The 24,248-nt window shown below is 39.1% G+C and overlaps 2 protein-coding genes and 1 long non-coding RNA gene across 6 annotated transcripts; 1 reads left to right on the forward strand and 2 right to left on the reverse strand.

Moving 5' to 3' along the window:
- Positions 1-78: 78 nt before the first annotated feature.
- LOC115758255 (dynein light chain roadblock-type 2) lies at positions 79-836 on the reverse strand. Its single transcript, XM_030698811.1, has 2 exons — positions 550-836; positions 79-498 (listed from the first exon to the last, which is right to left on the reverse strand). Exons 1-2 carry the CDS (start codon positions 568-570, stop codon positions 169-171), a joined length of 351 nt encoding a protein of 116 aa, XP_030554671.1. The 5' UTR covers positions 571-836; the 3' UTR covers positions 79-168.
- A 4,490-nt stretch (positions 837-5,326) lies between these two features.
- LOC115758178 (sodium- and chloride-dependent glycine transporter 1) lies at positions 5,327-19,390 on the reverse strand (the record flags this gene model as incomplete). The annotated part of the gene is made up of 11 exons (XM_030698719.1): positions 5,327-5,522; positions 6,491-7,221; positions 7,378-7,716; positions 7,953-8,162; positions 8,219-8,585; positions 8,975-9,078; positions 9,140-9,407; positions 9,481-9,634; positions 18,598-18,876; positions 18,943-19,140; positions 19,222-19,390. Coding segments are annotated over 11 exons (3,015 nt in total), but the record flags the coding sequence as incomplete, so codon positions are not given.
- Positions 19,391-21,769: 2,379 nt separating this feature from the next.
- LOC115758216 lies at positions 21,770-22,582 on the forward strand. 4 transcript variants are annotated; one of them, XR_004017409.1, is made up of 6 exons: positions 21,770-21,790; positions 21,849-22,014; positions 22,088-22,131; positions 22,208-22,373; positions 22,437-22,489; positions 22,547-22,578. It is a non-coding gene; the product is annotated as an uncharacterized LOC115758216 (long non-coding RNA). The 4 variants fall into 4 exon arrangements; XR_004017407.1 differs by having other exon boundaries at positions 22,208-22,489; positions 22,547-22,582; XR_004017408.1 differs by having other exon boundaries at positions 22,255-22,489; positions 22,547-22,582.
- The last annotated feature ends 1,666 nt before the right edge of the window (positions 22,583-24,248 follow it).

A 24,248-nucleotide genomic window follows, 5' to 3' on the forward strand; every position in this document is an offset into this window, starting at 1 on the left:
GGCTTGGTCGATAAGCAAACAGTTGTGCGTTTGCGAGTTTTGTAGCTGTGTGTAATATGAGGAAAAAATATGTTTTTGTTACTGCAATATTCGGGCAGAGGCTTCTGAATTTATTTGTTAATCATGAACAAGAACAATGTGTATTGTAGCTTGTAGCTTGTCAGCTGCTCATTTGTCTTGCAGATTACGCAAATATGTATCTGGTGCATTTTGCACGACCAAAATAGTTATTTTACCATCGGGTGTAATGATAACCTCATGCATTCTGGTGCGTACGCGCAACATGCATAGATTTTGTGGCGGCTCCATTCTTTGTAGAAATGCCTGAGTCTTTTCACGCAAATTGTCATAGAGACAGGCATGGTGCAGTGCTTCCTGGCGTGCCATTGAAGTCTTGACGGGCACACCTGAACGATTCATTATGAGCACCTCCTCAACTCCAGGCTTCTCAAGCACCAAGCGATAGGCTTCATCCACATAGCGCTGGGTACGCTTTGGCTAGACAAAAAGCGTTGTAAAAGGAAAAATAATGTATGTATGAGAAAATACCTCAACTTCCCCGGCTTGCATTTTGCTAAAACTATTCGTGTGGCTTCTGCTCTACAAATGTTTTGTCAAGGCTTAAAAACATAGACTGCTATGTTTATAACGATTTTATTACAATGACATACATGAAATGCAATCTAGTATTCTTATTAATATTTAGTCGACACAGACGGCATCCACGGAGGTCGTACACCATTTATAATCATTTACTAAATTGTCAGCGACCAGAAACATTATCAACGGAAAGGCCAGGTACAGTTGGGAGAGTAATATGAAAGCCATAATCCAGCACGTTTAGTATTAAGTCGATTTTCATTGTTTTATATTGTTTTATACAAGCCATAATTCGTTACACAGCCAAGCATTCACGCTGTTAAGCATATTTAATTTATCATGCATTTAAATTTGTAACGCTCGCTGCAAGCAGTTTAGAATAAGCGTTTAATTCAGAGTCAGCCGAAGCAGACTAGAATATACGGTCTCTTCTAGATAAGCAGTGTACTTTGAAAGCAGTTCAAACAAAGCTGTGTGTATACACGCTCTCTTAATAATGCTCTCAATTTCTGCTCTCTTGATGACTAAGCACCTTTTAACAAAACTAAATTTAGACGATGAATAGAACGATGCGCTCGTGGCGTCACTCGCTGACGTTCCCTTTATTACATTTTTCGGGCTGCGTTCGCGGGTTCAACACCTATCGCGGTTGACTAAATAAAATAGAGTTATCTACGAATTTTTATAACGAGCCGCTCTCTTTGGCCGGATTAATTCAATTATAATTAATGCCGATTATGCAAGAGTAGGCAGATTAAATTTGGTGGGAATTACGCCTTCGGTGCCCATAACGGTTATCAAATCCGTGGGAAAACGATCATCCTTGTTTCCCTCCACAATTTACATTTTTTTTTTATCCCAATATTTCTTCTTTTTTTTTTAATATTGAATTTTGTTTTTGATATTTTCAAAAATGTTTGTTTTTTTTTTTTGTTGTTAAAACCCATATATATTTATTCATATTATCTAATAATACAATAATTTTTCTCTTATGTTATTGTAACATAGCTTTAGTTTATTTGGTTTTGTTGGCCTCTTTGGAATATAATCATTTTGTCAATTTTACATTCACATGCATATTGCGTGCATTCTGGGCAATTACACAAGAACAGTAAAGAATTATTAAGGGCTGCCTTTTCCCAATGTTCGCTTCAAGTTAATAACAATATATTCTTGAGTTTGAAGCTCATGTTTTAGAAGATGAATTATGAAATATATAAATCTTGAGCGAACAATGAGAATAGCTCCTAAGTATTGTTTGTTTTGGTTTAGTTTATAGTACATACAAAATAATTGTAGAGTTTTTTTTTTTTTCTTTGCAACATTTAAAGTTGTGAACGTTTTTTGTTATAAAGTTAGTTTAGTCAACATTTTTATTTTGTATTTTACTTTTGCCCCATGCCTATAACTCGAGTTAATAATTTCTTTATTCGACCAAGGAAATGTCAAACTTTAAAGTTGAAAAAAAAGGTATTGAAATATAAGCAACATTTTCAGCTTAGGTATAGGGCATTAGCTAGTCGACTAACTCCGACCTGCACATAAAATAACTTAATATAATTCCATATAAGTTTAACTTATTTTATATAATTAATACATCAATTCTATTCTGCGGCATATATATCAGATATTATTATATATTTATGTTATTTCTTATTACATTCAATTGCCATTCTTTTTATATATGTAGTTGCATTTCAATGAGTTCTTACTGTACATCGAGCGTACTGTACATTAGAAAGGTGGGTGGAGTTTTTCAAGATTACAGTTTCCATCGTATAACTATTTTTACTTTGCTTAATGTAGCGATATGAATTTTGCAATATTTCTCTCTTTTAACTTAATACCTTTCGTGCTCTCTCGCAGCGCAAAGTTTCCTATTAAATTTTGAAGCTCCTGTGTTTTATTTTTCTTAATTTTTGTTTGCGGCATGGATAGATTTTGCTTTTGTTTTGTATTTTTTTAAAGTAAACATTCTTAGAGGCTAGGTTCAATCCTAAAATTGAGCATATGCATAACACTGATTCTCGTCGGAATTGACAGCTTTGATAGATAGACTTTAGTTAAGGGTAACTAAATTTGTTTGATTTTTTTGCAAATTGCTTTTGATTTGCTTATCTGAAATATATTTAGCTCATTTTCTATATATACACCACATTATATATGTATTTTTTTTATTTTTGTGTATTTGCAATTGCATTTTGATCATATACAACATATTTTCAGTTTTTTTAACAGCCATTTAACATTTCCATATTTAGATTATTGTTGATAACTTTTTTTTGTTAGGTTTTTCTTTTTTGTATCTTTTCAGTTTTACAGGTACACATACATCCACATCAACTAACGGCATGCAAAAATTGGTTAATCATTTAACAGTTAATATATTATTTGTTTTTTTTTTTTTTTTTTTTTATATACCATATATAACTTCTAGGTACAATTAGTATATTGATTCGTAATATTATGTCACAGCTACTGCGCTAAAAACAACGACAACTGAAGAACAACAATTGATTAAAATTCCTGTTTTGGTAATTTTCTTACATGCTCATATATCGTATATAACATATAAATATTTTAATTAATTCCTATATTTCGACAATGCATGACATTCATTTCAAAAAATTAAAAAAAAAATGTAATTAAAAAATCTTCAAATGTCTTTAAATCAGTTATCACAAATTATGGGGTTTGCTTTATGTAAAATCATTTTTGGTTTCATTTTAATTCTTTTTGTTAACTAAGTAAAAGTTGAAAGAAAGTTAAAATTGTTTTGATTGAGCATACAGAATACGTGTAATACTTTGCTATTAGATTTACATTTATTCTACCACTAGCTACATGTAGAAACACATACAAATATTTTATTTATATATTTTTAGGTATATTTTAATACAATCTTTACTCTTTGTTTTAGGCAACACACAGCTTATATGATCTTGTTTACTTTAAATAACATGTATATATATTATAAATAGTATATTTTGACAACAATACATATATACGTATAAATTATATAGTGTATTATTTTCCTTTAAGTTAATTATTGTTATGTGTTTTTTATGTGAGCTTAGGTTAGTTAGTGTATTTGTTATAGTTCAACTAAGTACTGCACATACACACAAACACACACATAAAACATGTCTAAATATTTACTTAAACTTAGATATTTTTCTCTGCCGTAAGATCCATTAGTTATATGCATCTTGAATAATCCACTCGAATCTTAATTTCATTTAGGTACATGAGTCTCTCTTTTATTTAGGCCTATCAAAATAGAGTTTTACACATACACATTTGACATTGAACGGTTTCATCTACACATATAATAATATTAACTTATTATATTTTCTCCTAAACATGCATAAAAAACTAAACGTAACGAAATAAAACTTTGTGTAAATTCTAAAATCCAACTTTTGCCTTGCCGTTTGCCCGTTGCCCAAATTGCAAGCTTTATAAAATGCATAAAAAATGTTTGAAAATATTCTTTAAACAACATTTGCAATAAAAATAAACATTATTTGTTGTTGTATATGTGTAGTAATTATGTTGTATATAGGGTATATTGTATATAAATTTAGGTTTTTTTTCTTTTTTTCTAAACAACTTCAACATTTCATTTGCCATTTTGCATTGCTCTCAAATTCGAACGTTTCGAACGTTTCTAATCGTAATCAATAGGTACCATATAGTTACATATATAATCGGGGCATATAAGTTATATGTATATATAATAATAATAACAATAATATAGACACTTTTTTCTATGCACAACAATCGAAACGGGCCCTTTTGGTGAATTACTAAAAACTACGTTAACTTTTTGGTAATTGCAATGAGTCTTTCAACATAATACTAAGATGAACATAGAGCATATACTTAAGAACTTAGTTAAGACGGAACAATTGAAAAATAGTTTTTGTGTGTAGGTATACGATCGGGGAATACTGCATATATTGGCATATATACATATGTATATGTAGTTAGTGTGTATTTCTAGGAAACATGTTTAAGCTTATTTTTGTCGTAATACCCTTGCAGTGCTTAATTCTATTAAGTTTGTATCCGTTTGTATGTATGAGCTTTAGTTGTCATCTATTCACTATTTTCAAGAATGAATTTAAAGTTTTGTTTTAAATTTTTTGTTGTTAAAACAATTGTTTCATCTCGAATCAAAAGAGTTTTAAATCATTACCTCTGCAAGTGTATTAAATATTCGGCAGTCCGAACATAGCAATATCTTCTGGTTCCCTTCAAGTTTGCTTTCAGGATTTTAATTTGTTTTTGGCAAATGTTCAAAGTTCACGGGGAACTGTTAAAATTCTCGAAAATGTTGCAACTTGCTTCGTTCAAATCTGTTGCTGCTCGCTGACCAAGTAAAAGTAATCCAAATAAATATTTATAAAATCTGCATCTATATAAACAACTAGGTATATGACATTTACTTATATATATGTATATAGTACTTGTTAGGCTTAACAGCATGTTTTTTTGCTTAGCTCGAGTTCATTAACATTAAATATATATACTTAGAAAAATAGTGTTCGATATTGGAAATACCTTTTATATCGGCTCTTGAGACTTGCCTTCATTTTACTTCTTTGCTGTTGCAGCTGCTTTCGTCTTGCTTGATGTTGCCGCCGCTTTGCTTGTTGTTGCTGTAGTTGTTGTTGTCGATGTTGTTGTTGTTATCATCGGTTTGTTTGCTATCTTAGTGGGGCTAGTTGTGGCTGTTGGCTTGCTTGTTGCTGCTTTGGTTATCTTTGGCGACATGTTGCTGTTTGTTGTTGTTGTTGGTTTGTTTGCTTGTGTCTTGAAAGATGCTGGTGTTGAAGAGAATGTTGTGGGCCTTTTTGTCGGCGATGTTGCTGTGGGCTTTGCTGTGGCTGTTGGTGTTGTTGCAGGCTTTGATGTTGCTGAGTATGTTGTTGCCTTTTTTGTCGGTGATGTTGCTATGGGCTTAGCTATTGCTGTTGATGTTATTGCAGGCTTTGATGTTGCTGTTGATGAGAATGTTGCTGCCTTTTTTGTTGGTGATGTTGCTGTGGGCTTTGCTGCGGCTGTTGGTGTTGCTGGCTTTGATGTTGCTGGTGTGCTTGCTGTGGGCTTTATTGGTGTTGTTGCTTCTGTTGCTGCTGCTGCTGCTGCTGCTGGGGCTATAACCACAGCATGAGCAGCAATTACTGATGTCTTCTGAGTTGGTGTGGTTGCCTTGGAATCAGTTGCTGCTACAGCTGCTGGCTTTGCAGTCGCATCTTTTTGATTTGCACCTGGTATTTTGCTGCTTAAAACTGCAGTGGTTGAGTTAGCAACAATTGTTGTTGCAGGTGCTGACTTTGCATTTTCAACTGTGTTGCCGGCAATAATCGTGGTAGCTGTGTTGACTACAATTGACTTTGCTGCAGCACTTGCAGTTGCTGCTGCTGGCTTTGGCATATTGCTTGCAACAGTTGCAGTTGTTGTTGCATATATTGCTGCTGTCTTAGGCATATTGCTTGCAACAGTTGCAGTTGTTGCTACTGGCTTTGGCGTATTGCTTGCAACAGTTGCAGTAGTTGTTGCTGTCTTCGGCATATTGCTTGCAGCAGTTGCAGTTGTTGCTGTTGGCTTTGGCATATTACCTGCAACAGTTGCAGTTGTCACTGTTGTTATTGCTGCTGTCTTTGGTATATTGCTTGCAACAGTTGCAGCTGATTTCGCTGTGGTTGCTGCTGGCTTTGTTGCATTGCTAACCACATTTGTTGCCACAACGGTTACTGCTGCCATTGCTGGAGGTTTTGTAGCAACACTTACGTTTGTTGTTGTTCCGCCAGCAACTGTTGTAGCTGAATTGGCAGCAACACTTGCAACTGGCTTTGAGATTGTTGTAATAATTTTTAATGACCTCATTGGCGACTTGTTGGTGGCTGTTATTGATGTTGCTGCTGTGAGTGCTGCAACTGTTGTTGCTGTCTTCGCTGTTTTATTGCCGACACATATGTTTGGCTGTGCTTTTGTCGACACGCTCATTGTAGATACTGTTTGGGATTTTGGATTTGCTGCAGCTATTGCTGTTGCAGCGACTTTGCCATTGATTGCTGTTGTGCTGACAGCACTCATATGCACATCTGTTGCAGCCGTTTTGCTGGTATTGGCTTGAGCAACAGCTGTTGTCATTGGCTTGGTGGCTGGCATAAAAGTCGTTAAAGCTATGTCTGGCTTCGTGCCAGCTGGCACCGCAGCAATATTGCTGCTAGTTGTTGCTATTTTCGCCTGGCTGCCGGCAACGGCAGCAGCTGTCGTCTTGGGCATAGCCAGCTCTGCAGCTACTCCAGCGCCAGCACCCCCCGTACCAACAGTTGGTTCTGCTGCTGTTGCCGTGAATGTGGACATGGTGTTGCACTCACGTCCGCTGCTCATGGTGCCTGTGGACAAGACCTTGGTGGTAGCTGCGACTGTTGCTGTTGCTGGTGTGCTCGCATGTTGCTGGTTTTGATTATCCGCTTTGATGGGCGGCTGCTGGCTGCTACTCGACTCTGGTTTGGGCTTGTGGCGCCCGTTTTCCGGTTGAGCCTGCTGCTGGTTGCTGTTGCCGCTGAGCTTGGCCGATGTCTTCAATATGCTCGGTCCTGGCAGCTTACCCACCGTCATGGGCAGTACATCCACGTCAACGCTGGCCATCGCCGACGAGGATGCGTTCACTCGCTCTCAGAGTTGCATTGCCTCGTCCCGATAGCCGTTGTTGCCGTTGCCATTGCCGTTGCCATTGCTGTCAGCCGCATTGCCATTGACCGCGTCCTCGTAGGGCATCACATCCGTGGGTGCCCCGCTAATCAGTATTTGGGTGTTGGTAACACCATCGTAATTTTGGCTCTGATAGCGTTCGGCATGCAAATTGACGCAGGGTCTGCCAGCAGGTCCCCATTCGGCGGTGGGTCGCATAAGAACCTTGATGCGTTCCCTAAAGCTCAGATGCTTTGGCGCCTTGAAGATCTGTTGCACGCCTATCACAAATATGATAAACACCGGCAATAGACCGACTATCCAGCCCACAGTATCCGCCCATAAGGGATATATGTAATGGCCATACTGTGCGGGCTTGTACTCTACCCAGTTGAAGAACAAAATAAACTGCAAGTGGAAAGTGGATTTCGTGCATGAAGGTTAGCTGGGCTGGCTAAGATATTTGACCATGAAGGATATAGTAATATTCAGAGAGCACAGAAATAACATTACAATGCATAAAATTTTCATCTTCGGAGCTAAATTTCAAAGAAACAGAACTAAGTTTCGTTTGAAAGCACTTCAAATGACCATGGAGGATAAATGAAAAATATTTAAAGAATAAGAAGCAGGACACAACTTACCAATAGCGTCGCGGGTGTTATATAGCGCCACATAAAGCCCCAGAAAAAATTCCACAGACGCGAACGCTTGCCAATCATGCCCTGTATATCATTTAGAAAACGTTGTGATCCGTAAATCCAGGCAATCAGCACACACTCCGATATGGCAATGAGCAGCACCGACCAATTGGCGGCATATTTATCCATCAGTTGCAGCCAGTACATGCCGCTCTAATTGGATTAGGCTTAAGTACATAAATATAGATATATATTTACGATATACTCACATTGGTGGTAAAGCCAAGTCCGCCCACATAGCCAAATATGCCCACGAAGAGTACAACCCATGTTTTGTATTGTCGCAGATTTGGAAACTTGTCCAAAATGGCAGTAGTTACGGTCTCCATCAGAGCGAACTGCGAGTCCAGGCCCAGGGTGAGCAGCATGACAAAGAACAGCACCGACCAAACCGGTGAGATGGGCAGACGTGTCACCACCTCCGGATAGACAATGAACGCTAAGCCGGCGCCTTGATCCACAACCTTTTTTACCTCCACATCCAGTTCGTGCGCCAGAAAACCAATGATGGAAAATATGACCAGGCCCGCAAAGAACGACGTGGCTATGTTGCAAAAGGCCACAATGAGAGAGTCCCTGAAAGATGCGCAAATTTAGGATATGGACAGAAGATCAATATACAGTTGTATAGCTGATATAGACCGGTTTTTGGTCGGGTCTAATTCGCTTATTTTATAAAGGAATCGTCATATAAAAAGCCAAAAAAGTGTCATTTCAATGTTTTCACCCAATTTTCACCCTTGTCAGTGAAATTGTCTGCGTGTTGGAAAATCAAACTGAGCGAGAAAATAATGAGAAACTGAACAAGATGAGTTACGTTAGTTAATCAGGAATAAAAAAATAAATAAAGACAGTTATATGTATATAAATTTGGAGATTATGTTAGGTGGTCATTCAGATAATTATTGGGTTGAACATGATGCAGAAGCAAAGGTGTTGATTGTATAGGTGTGTATGATATTTACTTGTAGCAGTTATTGGAGAACTTGTTGTATGAGGACAAGGTGATGAGGCCTCCCCAGGCGGGGCTTAACGCAAAGAAGATCTGCACAGCGGCATCTCCCCAGACCTGTAATAAAATAAATAGTTGAATCAACTGAAAATGGATAAGTTTTCTAAGGATGACTCACTTGAGCGTTGGCTAGTTGCTTCCAATCGGGCGTTAGATAAAACAAAATGCCCGTACTGGCGCCCGGCAGGGTAACGCCCCGAAAGAAGAGTATGACTAAGACCAAATAGGGAAACAAGGCGGTAAAGTAGACGACCTTGCCCGAGGACTGAACGCCCTTGCACAGGCAGAGAAAGACAATGACCCAGGCGATGAGCAGGCAGGCGGCCAATGAAAATTTAATGCTGCCCGTTTCCTCAATGCCTGACGACAGGCCCAGCACATAGTTGCTGTAAATGGGAAGAGAGGCGATTAAGGATTTGGAATCAATCAACATTTGTACACCATATTTAATCCACCCACTTAAAGTACTCCTCGGCCGGTGGACGCTTGAGGGCGTGCAGCGCCAGTTCGGTTATGTTGTGATCCTCCGCATAGGTCGCATTGTAGCAGGTGCGCAGATAGTAGGTGCCATTGATGGCCTCGCACTGATCCGCCATCACGTAGGAGAAGCAATCTGCAAGTGTCATCAACTAGTTAGCAAGTTGTGCAAAGCAAGTGGAAAGTGCCCGACTAGAAGTTATCCTAGACCCAACGCAGAGCTGCCCTTAAAAGTATGCTACAAACATTTATTCTTCTATGCATATCTATACACACACAAGCACAGATGCACACTTTATGCTAAGTCTGTGCTTATTCTTAGCTTCACTATAAGGTAGACGTTTTTGAAAAACTTCGGTATTTATTGTACGATTTTTATGAAATTTTCAGGGCATTAATATGGCTGTCAAATGTGTGTAAAGACCAAAGTCCAATTTAGAGCTGGCATCCGAAAAGTTAATAATTCTGTATGTGTGTATACCATACGAGATCCTACCTACAAAATGTTGTGTCTCTAGCTTTTAGAAGCTCTAAACTATGAGAATAATGACTCGACTCGGATCTTGTTGCTGAGCAGGAGCATACCTTATGGATTGGGTCCTTCTGCTTATTACATACATTTTCACAAACCCAATATGCCCTTTTTAATGACATTCATTGAGCTTAGAGTATGAAAAAGGACACTAGTCAAACAATTCAAGTCGACAGTTACTCAATTATGCATAAAGGGGCAACAATTTTTTTTAATATTTACGAACTATTTGTCAGACCAGAGAGAGTAAGAATAAGAGGGAGATAAAGCGAGAGAGAGAGAGGGAGGGAGATAGGTAGAAAGGGATGGAAAGATAGACAAGGAAATGGCAGCGCTGAAAAGGGACTCGAATGTGTGCGAAAGGACAACAAAGCACGAGCCGGGCAACTTTTGTGCGGATTCATAATTAAAAGGACAAAGTAGCAAATCAGTGGAAAACATGAAAAGGGTTGGGCGACAACTGCTGCTGTTGTTGTTGTTGTTGTTGTTGTTGTTGTTGTTGCTGCTGTTGGCAGCGAGCAACCAGAAAGCAGAATGTGTCAAACAGTTGGAGTATGCGACTTGGAGATATCCTGTATGGAAGCAATATATAAGTTGTTCGATTCGAAAGGGTCCTGTTGTTTAATTGCTTTTAATGTAGAAAGCATCTTTTTAAATACCCGACTTTGAAATACGCTACATATATAGACTCAGAAAACAGCATTCTTGAAGCTTTGCTGCCTTTATAAATGTTTTTGAATCTAGACAAAAATGGGCACTAGAAAATGCTATTAACGCGTTAACTTTATATATATTCCGTATGAGCCTATGCCGAAACATAATGCACGTCATAGCTGTTGAGACTTTGAAATACCCTGTAACAAACTAACTAATCCAAGACTGCGCAAAATATTAATTTTATGGTGCTAAATAGTTTTAAGACTGCGCAAATTATGCATTTCTTTGTATTAGACAGCGCCCCTAAGTTTTCTAAATACGGGGTATTTAAAAGGGTTAAATTGTCTGAAGGGCTGTCAGCCCCTATGACAGCAGGAGCAACGGGTTCCGTTTGTTGACCCAAGCCTGATTAAATTTGAAGAGCGTGCTTTATGGAGCTGAGGCCAAAGCAAATCGATGTTGGATATCGACAAAGAGGTTAAAGGTCAATAGAAACGCTGACACAGTTGATTAGAGGCAAGGCCATGGCATTCTATACAACATTTTTACTCTAACTTGTTTCTATTTCATGATCTTAATCAGAATTTGAATAAATGGCACTTGAATTAAAACTCAGATAAGCTTATGCGTCAAATCGCAGCTGCATAGCTCAAGGATTTGTCCAAGTTTATGAACCATTTTATTCAGCTTATGAGCTTGTGATCCAGGTCATTTCCGGCAAAGTTTAGTTGCATAATTTGCTAATGAAGCGCTGTTTACGAGCTGTCCACTCAGTCGTTAGCGCGAATTTGGCTGGAAAACGCGCTTTAAATGGCTTTCGGCAAAACCTGACTCTACCAATTTGTGGGCACCTTTTCCTACTGGGGGCACACCTAATCTAGCTGCCACAACGCGTGTGCAAGCCACCAAATGCTTATGACATTTGACTTGTGCCACTCTCGACGCCTGCCACACGGTGCGTATGAGCTGTGGCCATCAAAAAAAAGAATCTAAGCTCATGCTTATGAGCGGGTTGCATGTGTGCTGGCCTCGCTCTGTGTGTGTGTGTGTGTGTGTGTGTGCATGTAAATGCCAAAGTTTTTTGAGTCTTTCAAGCTGACTAACGAGGCTTGCGGTTGACCGCAAAAATGACTAACTGACTGCTGACTGTTTTTGGCTGCTTTGGTTGCTTTGGTTGCCAGGTTTAGAGCTCGCAATTGGACATTCTCTGTTTGCTGTTCAAATGAAAAGTGGCAGCAAATGCTGAGTCAAGTTGCATGCCACTTGCCCAGCGGTCCATTGGCTAATGGACTGTGCGCCTCGACCACTGTGATGAATTTTCCAGTTTGCCACTTTGTGAGGTTTACCAAAACAAAAAACCATTTTTTGCCCTTGCCATATTGTGAATATTGTATGGCATTTGATTTTAATAAACATTTCGTATTTCTCCGCAATTCGCAATCGAGTTTGAATTGACAGGTACAATTTGGCATGCAAATAATTTTCTAATTTGCCATGCGGCTCACATAGCTGCTAATAAAGAGAGCTACAGTCTCAATTTTAGACAGCCACATTTACTGTCTGAAACTAGTCGGAATAGAATTAAGTTGGAGCGGGAAAGGGGTCGGCAAGTTGATTACGCTCAGCAATGTATTTAAAATTGTTATTACGTTTGAAATTAAGTTTTTCGCAATTGATTGGTAGCAAATTGTTGCCCCTTTTCAAAAGTCAGATTAAAAACCCTTTTCAAGCCATGCCAAAACGTTTTCATAGAGTTTGTTATTATATTTCTTAAGTTCAGGTATTTTCTAACTATCAACTTATAAATCTGAATTTAATTAGGTCACAAATAACTTTTATACTAACCAAGACACATATCTAAGTAATGCAAGGATCCTTTTGGATCAGATTTAAGCTATATACCATATCCTTCGATATAGAAACAAGAGATGCATCGAAAATTGAAAAGACAGGGTGTGTAGAGAAAGGAGAGAGTCGAAATCATCTGATTCTTTCACGCAACGCTTTGTTGTTGGAATATAATATTATTGGTTGGGAGATATTTGTCAGACATTTCATTAATTTTTATTTGTAAAAAAGTGCATCTAATAGATTCAGCGAATGTGTGCCTAGAGTTAAGAGGATGGTAGAGAAGCACCCCGACAGTCGGACAAGCTAGTTAAAGCATAGCTACAGGTGCCCCCTTCGAAATTCTCATATTCAAAGTGATTCATATTCTATGGGCCACTTGTATACTGCCGCTGCTCAGGAAACATACATATGTTACATAAGTGAATATGGAACTTACTTTTGAGAGGTTGAGCAAATAAGAATAGACTGCAGAACTCACAGATAATTGTGGTAATATCTAATCAGCCAACTTTTGCAGCTTGTCTAAGTATTCGATATCTTGAAAAAGCCTAAAAATGTTTAACTGTAGACAACAGCATATGATTTACGTGATATTGTATTTATTTATTTGCCTATGTACGCTGTGAATACACATTTATGTCATTTCTTTAAGTGTTCAATATGTAGCCCATCAATTTCGTCCTTGTCAGTTAGATGGCTAAGAATCTTGTTCAAAACTTGTACACTCAGAAATCGAATATTTCAATTTGTGTGGATGACGAAGAGCCAATTTTAGCTTAAATATGATGTGTGTTTTCATGTATATATCGCTGCACTACTCCATTCAAATTAATCAAAGAGCCCGACAAGCGCCAACCCAACTCAATCAGCGTTTATTCAATTGCCCCGCGTTACTCATACGCCGCATAGGTCGCCGGGGTCCCATCTGGGGTGCTCGGCTACGACTACACTAAAGCCAAGGTTATATACATATAAATATGGCCCTCTATAAGTGTGGGTTGTGTTGTTTTTTACAGCAAATTCATCATCTAATCAATCAGCAACAAAATGAAAATCAAATGAAAATTGAACACAATTTCTTGTGGTTGTTGCGGGCGAACTGGAGTTGAGTTCTTTTTTTTTTGGGGCTTGGGGCGGCTTCAAAGTGTTTACACGCCGTTTAATTTGCCTGTCTGCCTTTATTTGTTATGCAATTAATTTTAATACGAACATACACGCACACAAACAAGCACACACACACACATACACAGATAGATAGCCTGATACAACCCGTAGATACAAATCATATAAAACTTTATGTGAATGCGGCAGCAGGCAAAAACTGTCTGCCTTTCAATTTGGCCAACTCGAGCGTGTCTACCCAGCCAACTGTGCGTCTATGTGTTGCTTGCTCGTGTCGGCATCTTACATTTGATTACAAATACACACACTCACACACACACATAGAGAAACACTCACATACACCCAGATAAGATTGTTATATAAGCCGCTCGCAAGTCGACTGGCACAGGAAATTGCCATTAAATTTTGTGACCTTTAAGTTTTTGATGTCAGCCTTCAACTTTTTGTTGTACAAACTTTTTTACTAACAGTTTTCGTTGATCCATCTGCCGTTGGCACATGTTTCAGTCCACAACATCAAATTTGATTAGCTAAGCAACCTTATTGACCCAATTAAAAAGTTATAAAAACAAAAACGAGCCAAACACATGCTGGGAATTTATTTAAATTTTATGTGATTGGACCAGAGTTTATGTGCTCAATTAAATTGAATTTAAAAGGATAATCGAAATAGTCTCTTAATTGATACGCATACTTTTGCTCAATTTATTTTTATTTAGATACTATCGCTTTTACTCTCTTCGGAACACACTCTCTTCTTGCTACTAATTCAGCTCTGTGATATAGATTCATTTTTTTTGGGCAATTATGCTCTGTGCTAGAATCCAAAAAAAATAGTTATGTGTATTAATCATTTAATAATCATAAGTAAGTATTTCCATAGGTAGGCAATTTCCCTTTTCTGGCAGCTGTTTTATTTAACTAGACAGGAAGCCAGCTTGTTGAAAAAGTAATTGAAGCAGGAAGTACATGTAAGTTGAGTAAGACCCCTTGGCTAACATGTCTTATAACTGTTGAAGTGTTCCTATAGACATGTCTCTATCTATCTCAATATAATCTCCTTTATTCTTGAGCTCCTCTCCAATTGGCAATTAATTTATCTATCGAGACAGGACTGGCAATTTGTTGAAAAAGTAATTGAAGGAGCAGTTACAGCTTAGTTTGATAAAGCAACTTGGTTAGAGAGGCAAACTGTCTTCCAATTCAATCATCTTACAGTTCGTTAAACAAGTTTAAGAAAAATTGAAATACAGTTTATTATTAAACCTGTTTTTGTTTTAGTATTTTAGCTACATATATGCATAAATATTGCTCTAATCTTTGGATTTATTTCTAAGTATAATCCCTTTTGGCAATGTCAGCAAGATTTGCGCATAATAAGCATTAATTGTTAGACAATAAACTAACACTAAATAAAGAAAGCAATAAAAACGCAAATAAATCAAACACAACCTCACATGTAAGTTCGTTCTCAAACTTCTTAAAGAAAAAAAAAAAAAAACAGAATTTGCCAGTAAAATATTGACCGAAAAAGTGTTTATGTTTGTGTTATTGTTGTTTGTGTTTGTGTTGAGGGTCACAAACAAACTAAGGCCGGCTGAGCTTCGAGTGCACGATATTCAAGATATTCAATCAATGGACAAACAAGTTAAGCACATTTTAATCATGAGGCTAAAAGTAAACATTTATCATCTAAAATTCGATGAGACAAGGACGAGAACGAGAACGAGACCGAGAACAAGAACCAGGACGAGGGCGAAGTCAAAGACGAAGACGAGGCCAAAGCCACAGACGAGACGAGGTGAAAGTGTCAATAAATGAAATCCTTAAGAAATTGCTTGTCTGTCACTGAGATTGCGAGTGTGTGTGTGTGTGTGTGTTTCATTGTGTGTATGTGTATGTAGCTAAAGAGCTTATAAGAAGCCAGCGCACAGCAGAAAGTTGCGAATAGGCATTCAGCCTGCCGCCGATTGAATGTCAAAAACTGTTTAGACATAATTGTTGTCATTTTAAGCATCAATTTTCCAGCCAAAAAGCAGAAAACGTTCTTCCGACGTGAATATACCTTGTATTTACCTCTGAATCGCTATAAAATACATTTCTGTGTACGTATATACTTTTCCTATTTTCCTTCCCTTTTGATTCACTCTACAAAATATATTATAAATAATACCATAGGTTGTATTCTGAAACTTATCGCTTGTGGTCAAATGGCAGAAGTTATCGGAAAAATTACATAAGCTTGATTACCACAGGATTAATATCGAAATTTATTGATTGTTGTCCTCAGACTTAACCTACTAATAAATTAAAGATACTCAAAGCTCTTTGGCGATATTTATCGATTGTTGTCAAAAGGCAAAAGTTATCGTAAAATTAAAATACGATTGATTAGCTTAGGATGTATATCGAAATTTATCCGTCATTGTCAAAAGACAGAAGTTATCGAGTAAATAAGATAGGCTTCATTATCTAAGGATGCTCGAAAATATATATACACAGATAATCTATATCGACCCAGCCTGTCTTGATCAAGAATATATGCACTTTGTGGCTTCAGAGATGTCAACCATTTTTGATACATTTAATGGGCGCAGGGTATATTAAAACGAAAACAACAACTCGGACATCGATGTGGGCGAGGCAAACAATGGAATCGCATCTATTGCGTATATCGATTTCTATTGCCGACCGACAAAACGGAAACGCGTCGACTGGCGTTTCGTATGTTTTTTTTTCGCGCTGCTGCTGCTGTTTCTTCTTCTTTAGACTGTGGCTTTGCACCAATGGCGGCCATATTAAATCATGTTGCGCCAAGCAGGAGTGGTGGGTGGTAGGTGGTGGGCGGTGGGCGGTGTGCTGCGGGCGGTGGGTAGTGGCAGCTGCTGCTGTTGTCGAAGCTCATGCAAAAACTTTCAATGGCGTTGGGCTGTTGCCGTTGTTGTTGCTATGATTATTACTTGTACAGGCTACAACCAACGAGCGCCACTTGAGTGCGAGTGTGAGTGAGCGTGTGTGTGTGTGGTTGTGTCTGTGTGTATACATGTTTAAGTGCTACTAAGGCAGCCGCAATAAAATAAGCAAAGTATGCAGCAAGCGGCTCATAAAAAAGCTGCAAAAGAAGCTGCAAAATATGTTACACTCAAGCAACGACTTTTGTATGCTCTACCAAGCGTATATCTATACAAAAGACGATTTCTTAAATTTATAGCATATATATTTATCATTTGACCAACTATTTTGGCTATTTTTATACCCTAAACCCATTAAAAATGGGTAAAAAGGGTATGTTGTATGTGTGCAATATGTAAATGTATGTAACAGGCAGAAGGAAGCATCTCCGACCCCGTAAAGTAGTTATATTCTTGATTAGCATCAATAGCCGAGACGATCTAGCCAAGTCTGTCTGTCTGTCCGTATGTATGAACGCAAGGGTATCAGAACCTATAAGAGCTACAGACTGAAATTTTAGATGTAGGTGCTTCTAGTGCCTGCGCAGATCGACTTTGTTTCCGATAATCGATAACTTGCCCCGTTTCCGAGTAATCGATAAAAATCGATATCGACATCCTGTTTTTTGAGCAATTTTGGTAAATAATAAGATCTAGAGTCACCAAACTTGACATGTACCTTCTAAAATAGTATATATATTTGCATTTGGTGTTGGAAGAAGAGGGTTCGGGGCTCCCGACTAGAACCTCTTACTTGTTTAGCTATTTTTTTGATAGCTATTAATCAATTTAACCTCAATAACAGCTCTCTTACCAAATTTGAGCTTAATAAGGTTTATACTTCTGTGTTATGAGCGTGTATTAGTTGTCAGAACTCACAACACAGTCCATGTTGCTTTTATAACTTGTCTGATGCTCTACATTTTGCCACCTACATAGTTCAAACAAAAGCCTTGACTGGTCCGCTTGCAAAGACTCGTTAAAGATTTATGTCCTTAGCGTGGCGGACAAAATTTTAAATTGTGTCCCGTTTGTTTGTATTGTATATAGCTGTGTGTGTGTGAGCGTGTTTGTCTGTGCAAAGAAATCAAATGCACGCTTAAGTTCACACAATATGCGCTGCTGTCACAGCCGCAGCCGCAGCCGCATCTTCCCTGCCACGCCCATCGTGCGGACACACCTCGAGCAATGTCACTTAACGGCAACGAGCCGCAGCACAAAAACAATTGCCTACTTCAAGGCGCTACCGTGTTGTCAGGCAGTGTGCTGGTTGCCCCGTTGTTGTCTTTGTTGTTGCTGCCTGTTTATTATTATTATTATCATTTTTGGCAAAAAGTTGCCTTTTATTGTTGACGTGTGCTTAAATTGCGAGCGAATAAAGACTCAGCTGGCAAATTTGTCAAGACAGCGTTCAAATTTGCTGTGGCACGTAAAACACATTTTTCAACCTCAAGGTATCGATATCGATTTATGTACATTACGTATACAGATAATCAGACTATAGTAGCGATACCTATAAATAGGCAAATTAATTGCTAAAGAGTAACAATTATAATGAAATAGTTCAAGTTGAAAGTAATCATGAAAGTTTTATCTAGCTTATGTTATCGATATCGACTTATGCACATAACTGGTTTGTGTTATTGACATTCGTGTTATCGATACATGTGTTATCGATATCTGATAATAAGATAACACTTTATTAATGAAATCGTTGTGTTATATTGTGCTTAAAATTAGGTTAAAGTAACTATTGTCGGCTAGGGAGTTACATTAATATTTTCTTAGCAAATTTAATAACTGAAAGGAGCCTATGGAATAGGTTATGTCCTTCAGGAATTTCGGCCACGTATGCGTCGTTATGGTCAAATAAAAGTTTGTGTCAGAAAAGAAAGTTTTACTTTTGACAGCTTGCAATTTGCTTAATTTATTGCCAAACAAAAAAAACTTGTTTGGACCAAATTTTTTCTTAGACTGTCTACTCACTTTCCGTGCTCCACTCCGGCTCGCAGTTCTGCCAGGGCAGCTGTGTGCGAAACGAGGCAAACATGTAGAATATGGTCCAGGCAATGATCAGATTGTAATACAGCATGACAATGGCCGAAACGATGACCATGCCGGTGCCCAGGCCGCGAAAGAGTGGACAGAACCGTCGATAGATGGCCACAGGACCCAATGCTGCATATTGGCCAAACGAGAGCTCCATGAACATTAGCGGCAGACCTGCTATGATGAGCATTATGGTGAAGGGTATTAGAAAGGCGCCTGCAAGTACAAAGTTTAAGTTAGTTTAGCATCGAAATTATTTCATGTGATATCACCAAAACTTACCACCACCATTGTTGTAGCAGAGATACGGAAACCGCCAGACATTGCCCAGGCCCACCGAATAGCCCAGCAGCGAGAGCAGAAAATCAAAGCGTCCCGTCCAGTTGCCACGTTCCGGTTCGGCTGTCTCAATGGTCACCGCGTCTAGTGCGTCCAGTGTGACCAGCGCCGTGCCCGAAGCACAGCCAGCAATGCTGATGGCTGTGGGCGTGGTGCTAAGCTGTGGCGTTGTCACCTCCTTGCCTGATGCCGTTGTTGTCAATGTTAATGCCGCCGCATTACCCGGACAGACCACAGCGCCACCACCGCCTGCAGTAGCTGCTCCAAGCGTTCCGGCTGCTGTTGCCTTTTTGTTATTGTGCGGCAATTTGTGTACTTTGTGCTCCACATTGAATTCACAGCTGGTGAAACGATCCTCATTTTGCTGCAAGGATTGGGAGGGCTGGCCCAGTTAGTTAACCTAGCATGACAGTCACTTGACAAACGTCTGGCCAGCTGCCAGGCAGCAGCAATGAATGGCATTCTGTTCTCATTAATGGCGCATTATGTGGGTCACAACGAATTTCGTATGCCCTCTAGCGCTCACATTAAATCAAAAGAATACTTAGCTGAATACAAAACTGTCTATTAACATGTTGTTAATATTAGCAAAACGATTCACATTCACTTCGCTTGCGCTTTTCATTTATCGCCTATCGATAAATAATAAGGTTAAATCTGTTTAATGTTTGTTATTAAATGGCGTTTTGAATTACCATGTGTAACGATACTTTTGAATTAATTATAAACTGAATATCGATATCGATTAAATGCGATCCACATTTGTGTTGTTTGAACTCTTCATTCGTGGTTTATCGTTAAATATATTAATGTAAGACTATAAAATGATTCCTAATACTATCCACATCCATATTGATTACGTTCAATATTTATCGCTTATCGCAAAAAGAAAATTAATCGCTTTCTGAAATTCGATCCACATTCATTTATCTATCTTAACTACGTACAACGTTTATTATTTATCGGGGAGCGTAATTAAATCGGGTTGTTAAATATCATGACTATCGATAATTTTTAAAGTTAATGCAAGTTACATGCGATCCACATCCATAAGGCTTGCTCTTTTCATTTATATACTATCGGATAATACTTAAAACGTATTTTACAGACCTTAATTGAATATCGTGATTATCAATACACATCGCAGTTCAATTAAAAATGCATTACGGACCACATTAAATATTATTACGATTATTATTCATCGTCCATCGGAAATCATAATTTTAACGCCTTTTGAAAAGTACCATATGAAGGATTGCGCAATAAATAAATAAAAATTGTTAAACAGTGAAAGACTTGAGTATTAAAATTCAGAAAATTTTAATAACAATGTCTTATATCATAATAACTTAGTCAGTTTTCGTTATTACCTCCCATAGATCCACATCCAGTTGCGTGCTTGACTCTTTGTTCGGCTTGAGGCTTTTCGTTTTAGATTTCGTCTTTGATTTCTTATCCATGTTGTGCCACAATTGTTGCTGCTAATTGCATGCTATTCTGTGGCTTGTGTCTCTTGCGTTGCTGTTTTGTGTTGCAGCTTTTTGGGTATCTGTTTTGTGATTTATGTCACTTGCTTCATAAATTCAAATTTTCGAACAGATGGCGCTCAGTTGTGGCCAAGGATTGCATAGCTTGTGTTTGGCTCTTTTGTGCTGGCCTTGTGTCCATGGAGCGTGGCTAAAGCTGTGCCCTTAGGTCATGTTTGTGACACTGCTAGAAACAAAAGATAGACAATTTGGTTAATGATGCTGAACAAAGGGTTGAGATAGAGAGACAGGGAGAGAGAGAGAGAGAGAGAGGGAGAGAGAGAGATGGGGAATTATAGGAACTTAATTCCAGTTAGCAAAAATACCATTTAAATTGGAATTTCAGGTTCAATTAGCGTGAGAATTTTACATTTGTTTTGCATAATATTTCCGTCTTTTTTTTTTTTTTGTGTGTTAAATTTGGCATCTCAATTTGCATTTAAATAGTTAATATACCACGCTAATTAGCTCGTATAAATAGCGAAATTTTCCAACTATTGCTGCCCACACAGCAGCCGGGTTCATTTTCAATCCCATTTGATGGGTGTGAAAATATTGGCATCAAAGCTGCATCGATTCATTTCATTTTGCACTCTGACTGGCATTGAAAAGAGACGCGTGCAAAAAAAAAAAATTAAATATATATATATATATATATATATATATATATATATAATGAATATGGGAGAAACCTTCACATTGACATTCAAAAAGAATACAAAAAAACGGCATACATAAATATGAATAAATGCGTTGTATGCAGAATATATTTTAAATTAACTCAACTGATGCTGATGTGGGCGGGCAGATATCAGACAGCAGAGTTGGTTGTAACAAGGGCAGCTAGCTTTATGGTTATGTTTACATATTGCATAGGTTTTACCTTACAGTTCGTTAACAAAAGATGCTGCCCAAGGAAAATTGAGAAAATGGGGAAAATAGAGAAAATAATGCGGAACCTTGATGCAGATTATTTTGTGTTGCACAGGAAAATGCAAATAATATGTTAGATTTTAATATCTATGTGTTACGGAACTGCTTGTTTCTCAGTGGGCCGCGCCGGCTGGCTCATCGGATTCTCTGGGTGTGGTCCCATCCCTGGCCCGCAGTCCGCACAATCGATAACAACAAAGCTACACGTCTGTAGCAAAACAGACTCACACAACACTACTCAAAATGAACCGCATAATCGATAACAAATATTCGGAACCACTAACTCATGAACAAAATACACAGCTGTAACTATGAAAATGTAAACAACAAAGGTAAGACACTCAATATAAATTAACAAAAAAAAACTATTTATCCACCTTACTCTTCCAGATCGGGCCCCGGTTCCGGACCCAGCGTACCCGCCCTACCATGAGACGATCACCTCCACTCGTCTCCCTCATTTTGGCCACTAGATGGCCTATATTAGCCCGTGTCGGCCATAATGCCCACTCTCCCCAGCAATATTATTTTAGCCGGACATGACTTCTTTCAATAGGTGCGTATAATTGGTTGCGTTTTCTTAAAATGTATAACAATCATAATCATTGCTTATGGCATTTATCTTGCAGCTGTTTAGGATCTCATGCAAGCGGATAATTCATTAACTTCACAGGTGCGTATTACTGCTGCATATATTTATACTAATTGACAAAGCGCCTTAATTCCTAAATTTTTCTCTTATCCTATAGAATTAATATTTTTAAATTTTTTTTTTCTACAACACTGAATGGGACAGGCGACGAAACACCACAAGGATATTGCGAGTCGCCGTAAAAGAAACGCGCAAGGAGGCAATTTAGAGGCAATCGTTGCGCCGATTTAGGAACAATGGCCCACACAATTACTCAAAGCTGGGTATGCCACATATTATGTATTGTATGTATTAAATCGCTTAATTCTACCTTACCCTACCTAAAGAGCTCTCTGGGGGGGTGGTAAGGGGCGATATAAATGCGTAAAATTCAGATTAGGTAAGTATGTGAGCATAGTTCGCGCAAATGTAACTTTTAGATTTTTATATTTTACAGGCGCAGATGCATCACCGTTGGAGTTTTCCTCACCGTTCGCACTCTAAAGTGAAGCTCGGCGTAAGTGCCTATGTATGTATGAATATATTTTATAAATACAAATTAACCAAATTTAACGATAAAAAAAATCTACTCCTTTTCAGGGAGTGCAATTAGGAGTCTTCTTCTGACTCTGCCAGGGGCTCGAACGAGGATGGGCAAAACAATGGAACGGACTCACTCGGTGGATGTGGGCGGGGTCTCGCCTGTGGCCGCTTCTTCGTTGTTGGAGCCCGGTCGTTGGTGGCTCGTCTCGTCGCCTTCACGTTTGCGCCGACGCTTGCTGGCGGCGTCGCGGATATGGCTGGTTTGCGCCGCTGCACTGAATCCTGGCCTTGAATATTTCGTGGGCCTCTCTGGTGCGCGAGCTGGTCTCCTTGGTGCCGAAGCCGTTAATTTTTGGCTTATTTGGGTCCTCTCTCGTCGCACTTAAGTTTTTAAGTCTCTTTTAATTTTTTTATTATATTTTTTTTGCGACTCGAGTGGTTTGACTTATATATTTTTATTAAATGGCGAAAAAAGAACACAAAAACAAGACTTTTATTCGTCTGTTAAGCCACTGGTATTATGTGCCGGCTTAAATTTTCAGAAGGGAAAAAAATTTTACTCTGTCGAGCAGAAATGCAATGCCCAACTTTTTTTGCTCACTTCGAGCTGGCACGCCCGCCGTTAACCGCTGAACAAATCGAACTCCTCGACATTTTTGGCAGCCACACCATCGGTGCCGAATTTCGGCACACGCATACATTTGCGAGGCGGGCACCGTTGCTGCTCATCTGCACAGCTGCATTTTTTTGGGTCAACGGCCCAAATGAAGGCCAAGGGCATATCCAAGGGCATGCGATCCACTCTCCTCGTATTCCCTTTAAGAGCGAACCGGGCGGCCAATAGCAATCGTCGCTTTTGGCGCCGTGGATCGCATGTCTGGCGTTGCCACCCTTCAAAATTTTGGGCTCCGCCGTGGGCCCAGCTTCACCCCGCATACTCCGACCATATGACAAAAAGATATCGGCGTGGCCGATAATATCGAACGCGACCAACTGAGTAACCCTCGGTGCTACCGATAACGTCAAATGCAACATCACCACGCAGATTATTGTAACGACATGAAGGACAGTTACAAGGAATCTGCGTGCGCATTTCCTGGATTGACCCAGCCGGCTAATAACGATGCCCAACGTAGGCCACACCCACGACAAGTAATCTATATTTTTTTTTCGCTGACCCAAAAAAAAAGGGGGGACTGGCGCTGCCGCCGCCGTTGCCTGGCAAGGAGGTGAGCAAATTACGATTATGTTCGTATATCTTTTGCGTGGAAGACGCCTAGCACGCGTCCCTGGAGATCTTCCAACTCGTAGGCGTTGGTTCCCACGGCTCGGACGACGCGGCTCTTCAAGAACTTCCGGGCGAACTTGGCATTGAAGGCTTTGCCGAAGCTGCTCAGTGCGAAGTTGCGCCTCCACACTTCCTGTCCCGGTTCCAGATGGAGCTGTCGCGCGCGGTGGTCGTACCGTTGGCGACTTCGCTCGTATGCGGTGTGCAGGTGGTCCTTGACTTGGCTTCGGATTACAGCCAGTCTGTCCTTTGCGTCAAGGTCAGAAATACTGTGGTCGGCCAATGATCTCAGCTTCCTGGCCAGTTTGTAACTGGAACCATTCAGGTA

This window comes from Drosophila novamexicana, unplaced genomic scaffold (assembly GCF_003285875.2).
Source record: "Drosophila novamexicana strain 15010-1031.04,08,12 unplaced genomic scaffold, DnovRS2.1 tig00000137-arrow-arrow-pilon, whole genome shotgun sequence".
NCBI lineage: Eukaryota > Metazoa > Arthropoda > Insecta > Diptera > Drosophilidae > Drosophila > Drosophila novamexicana.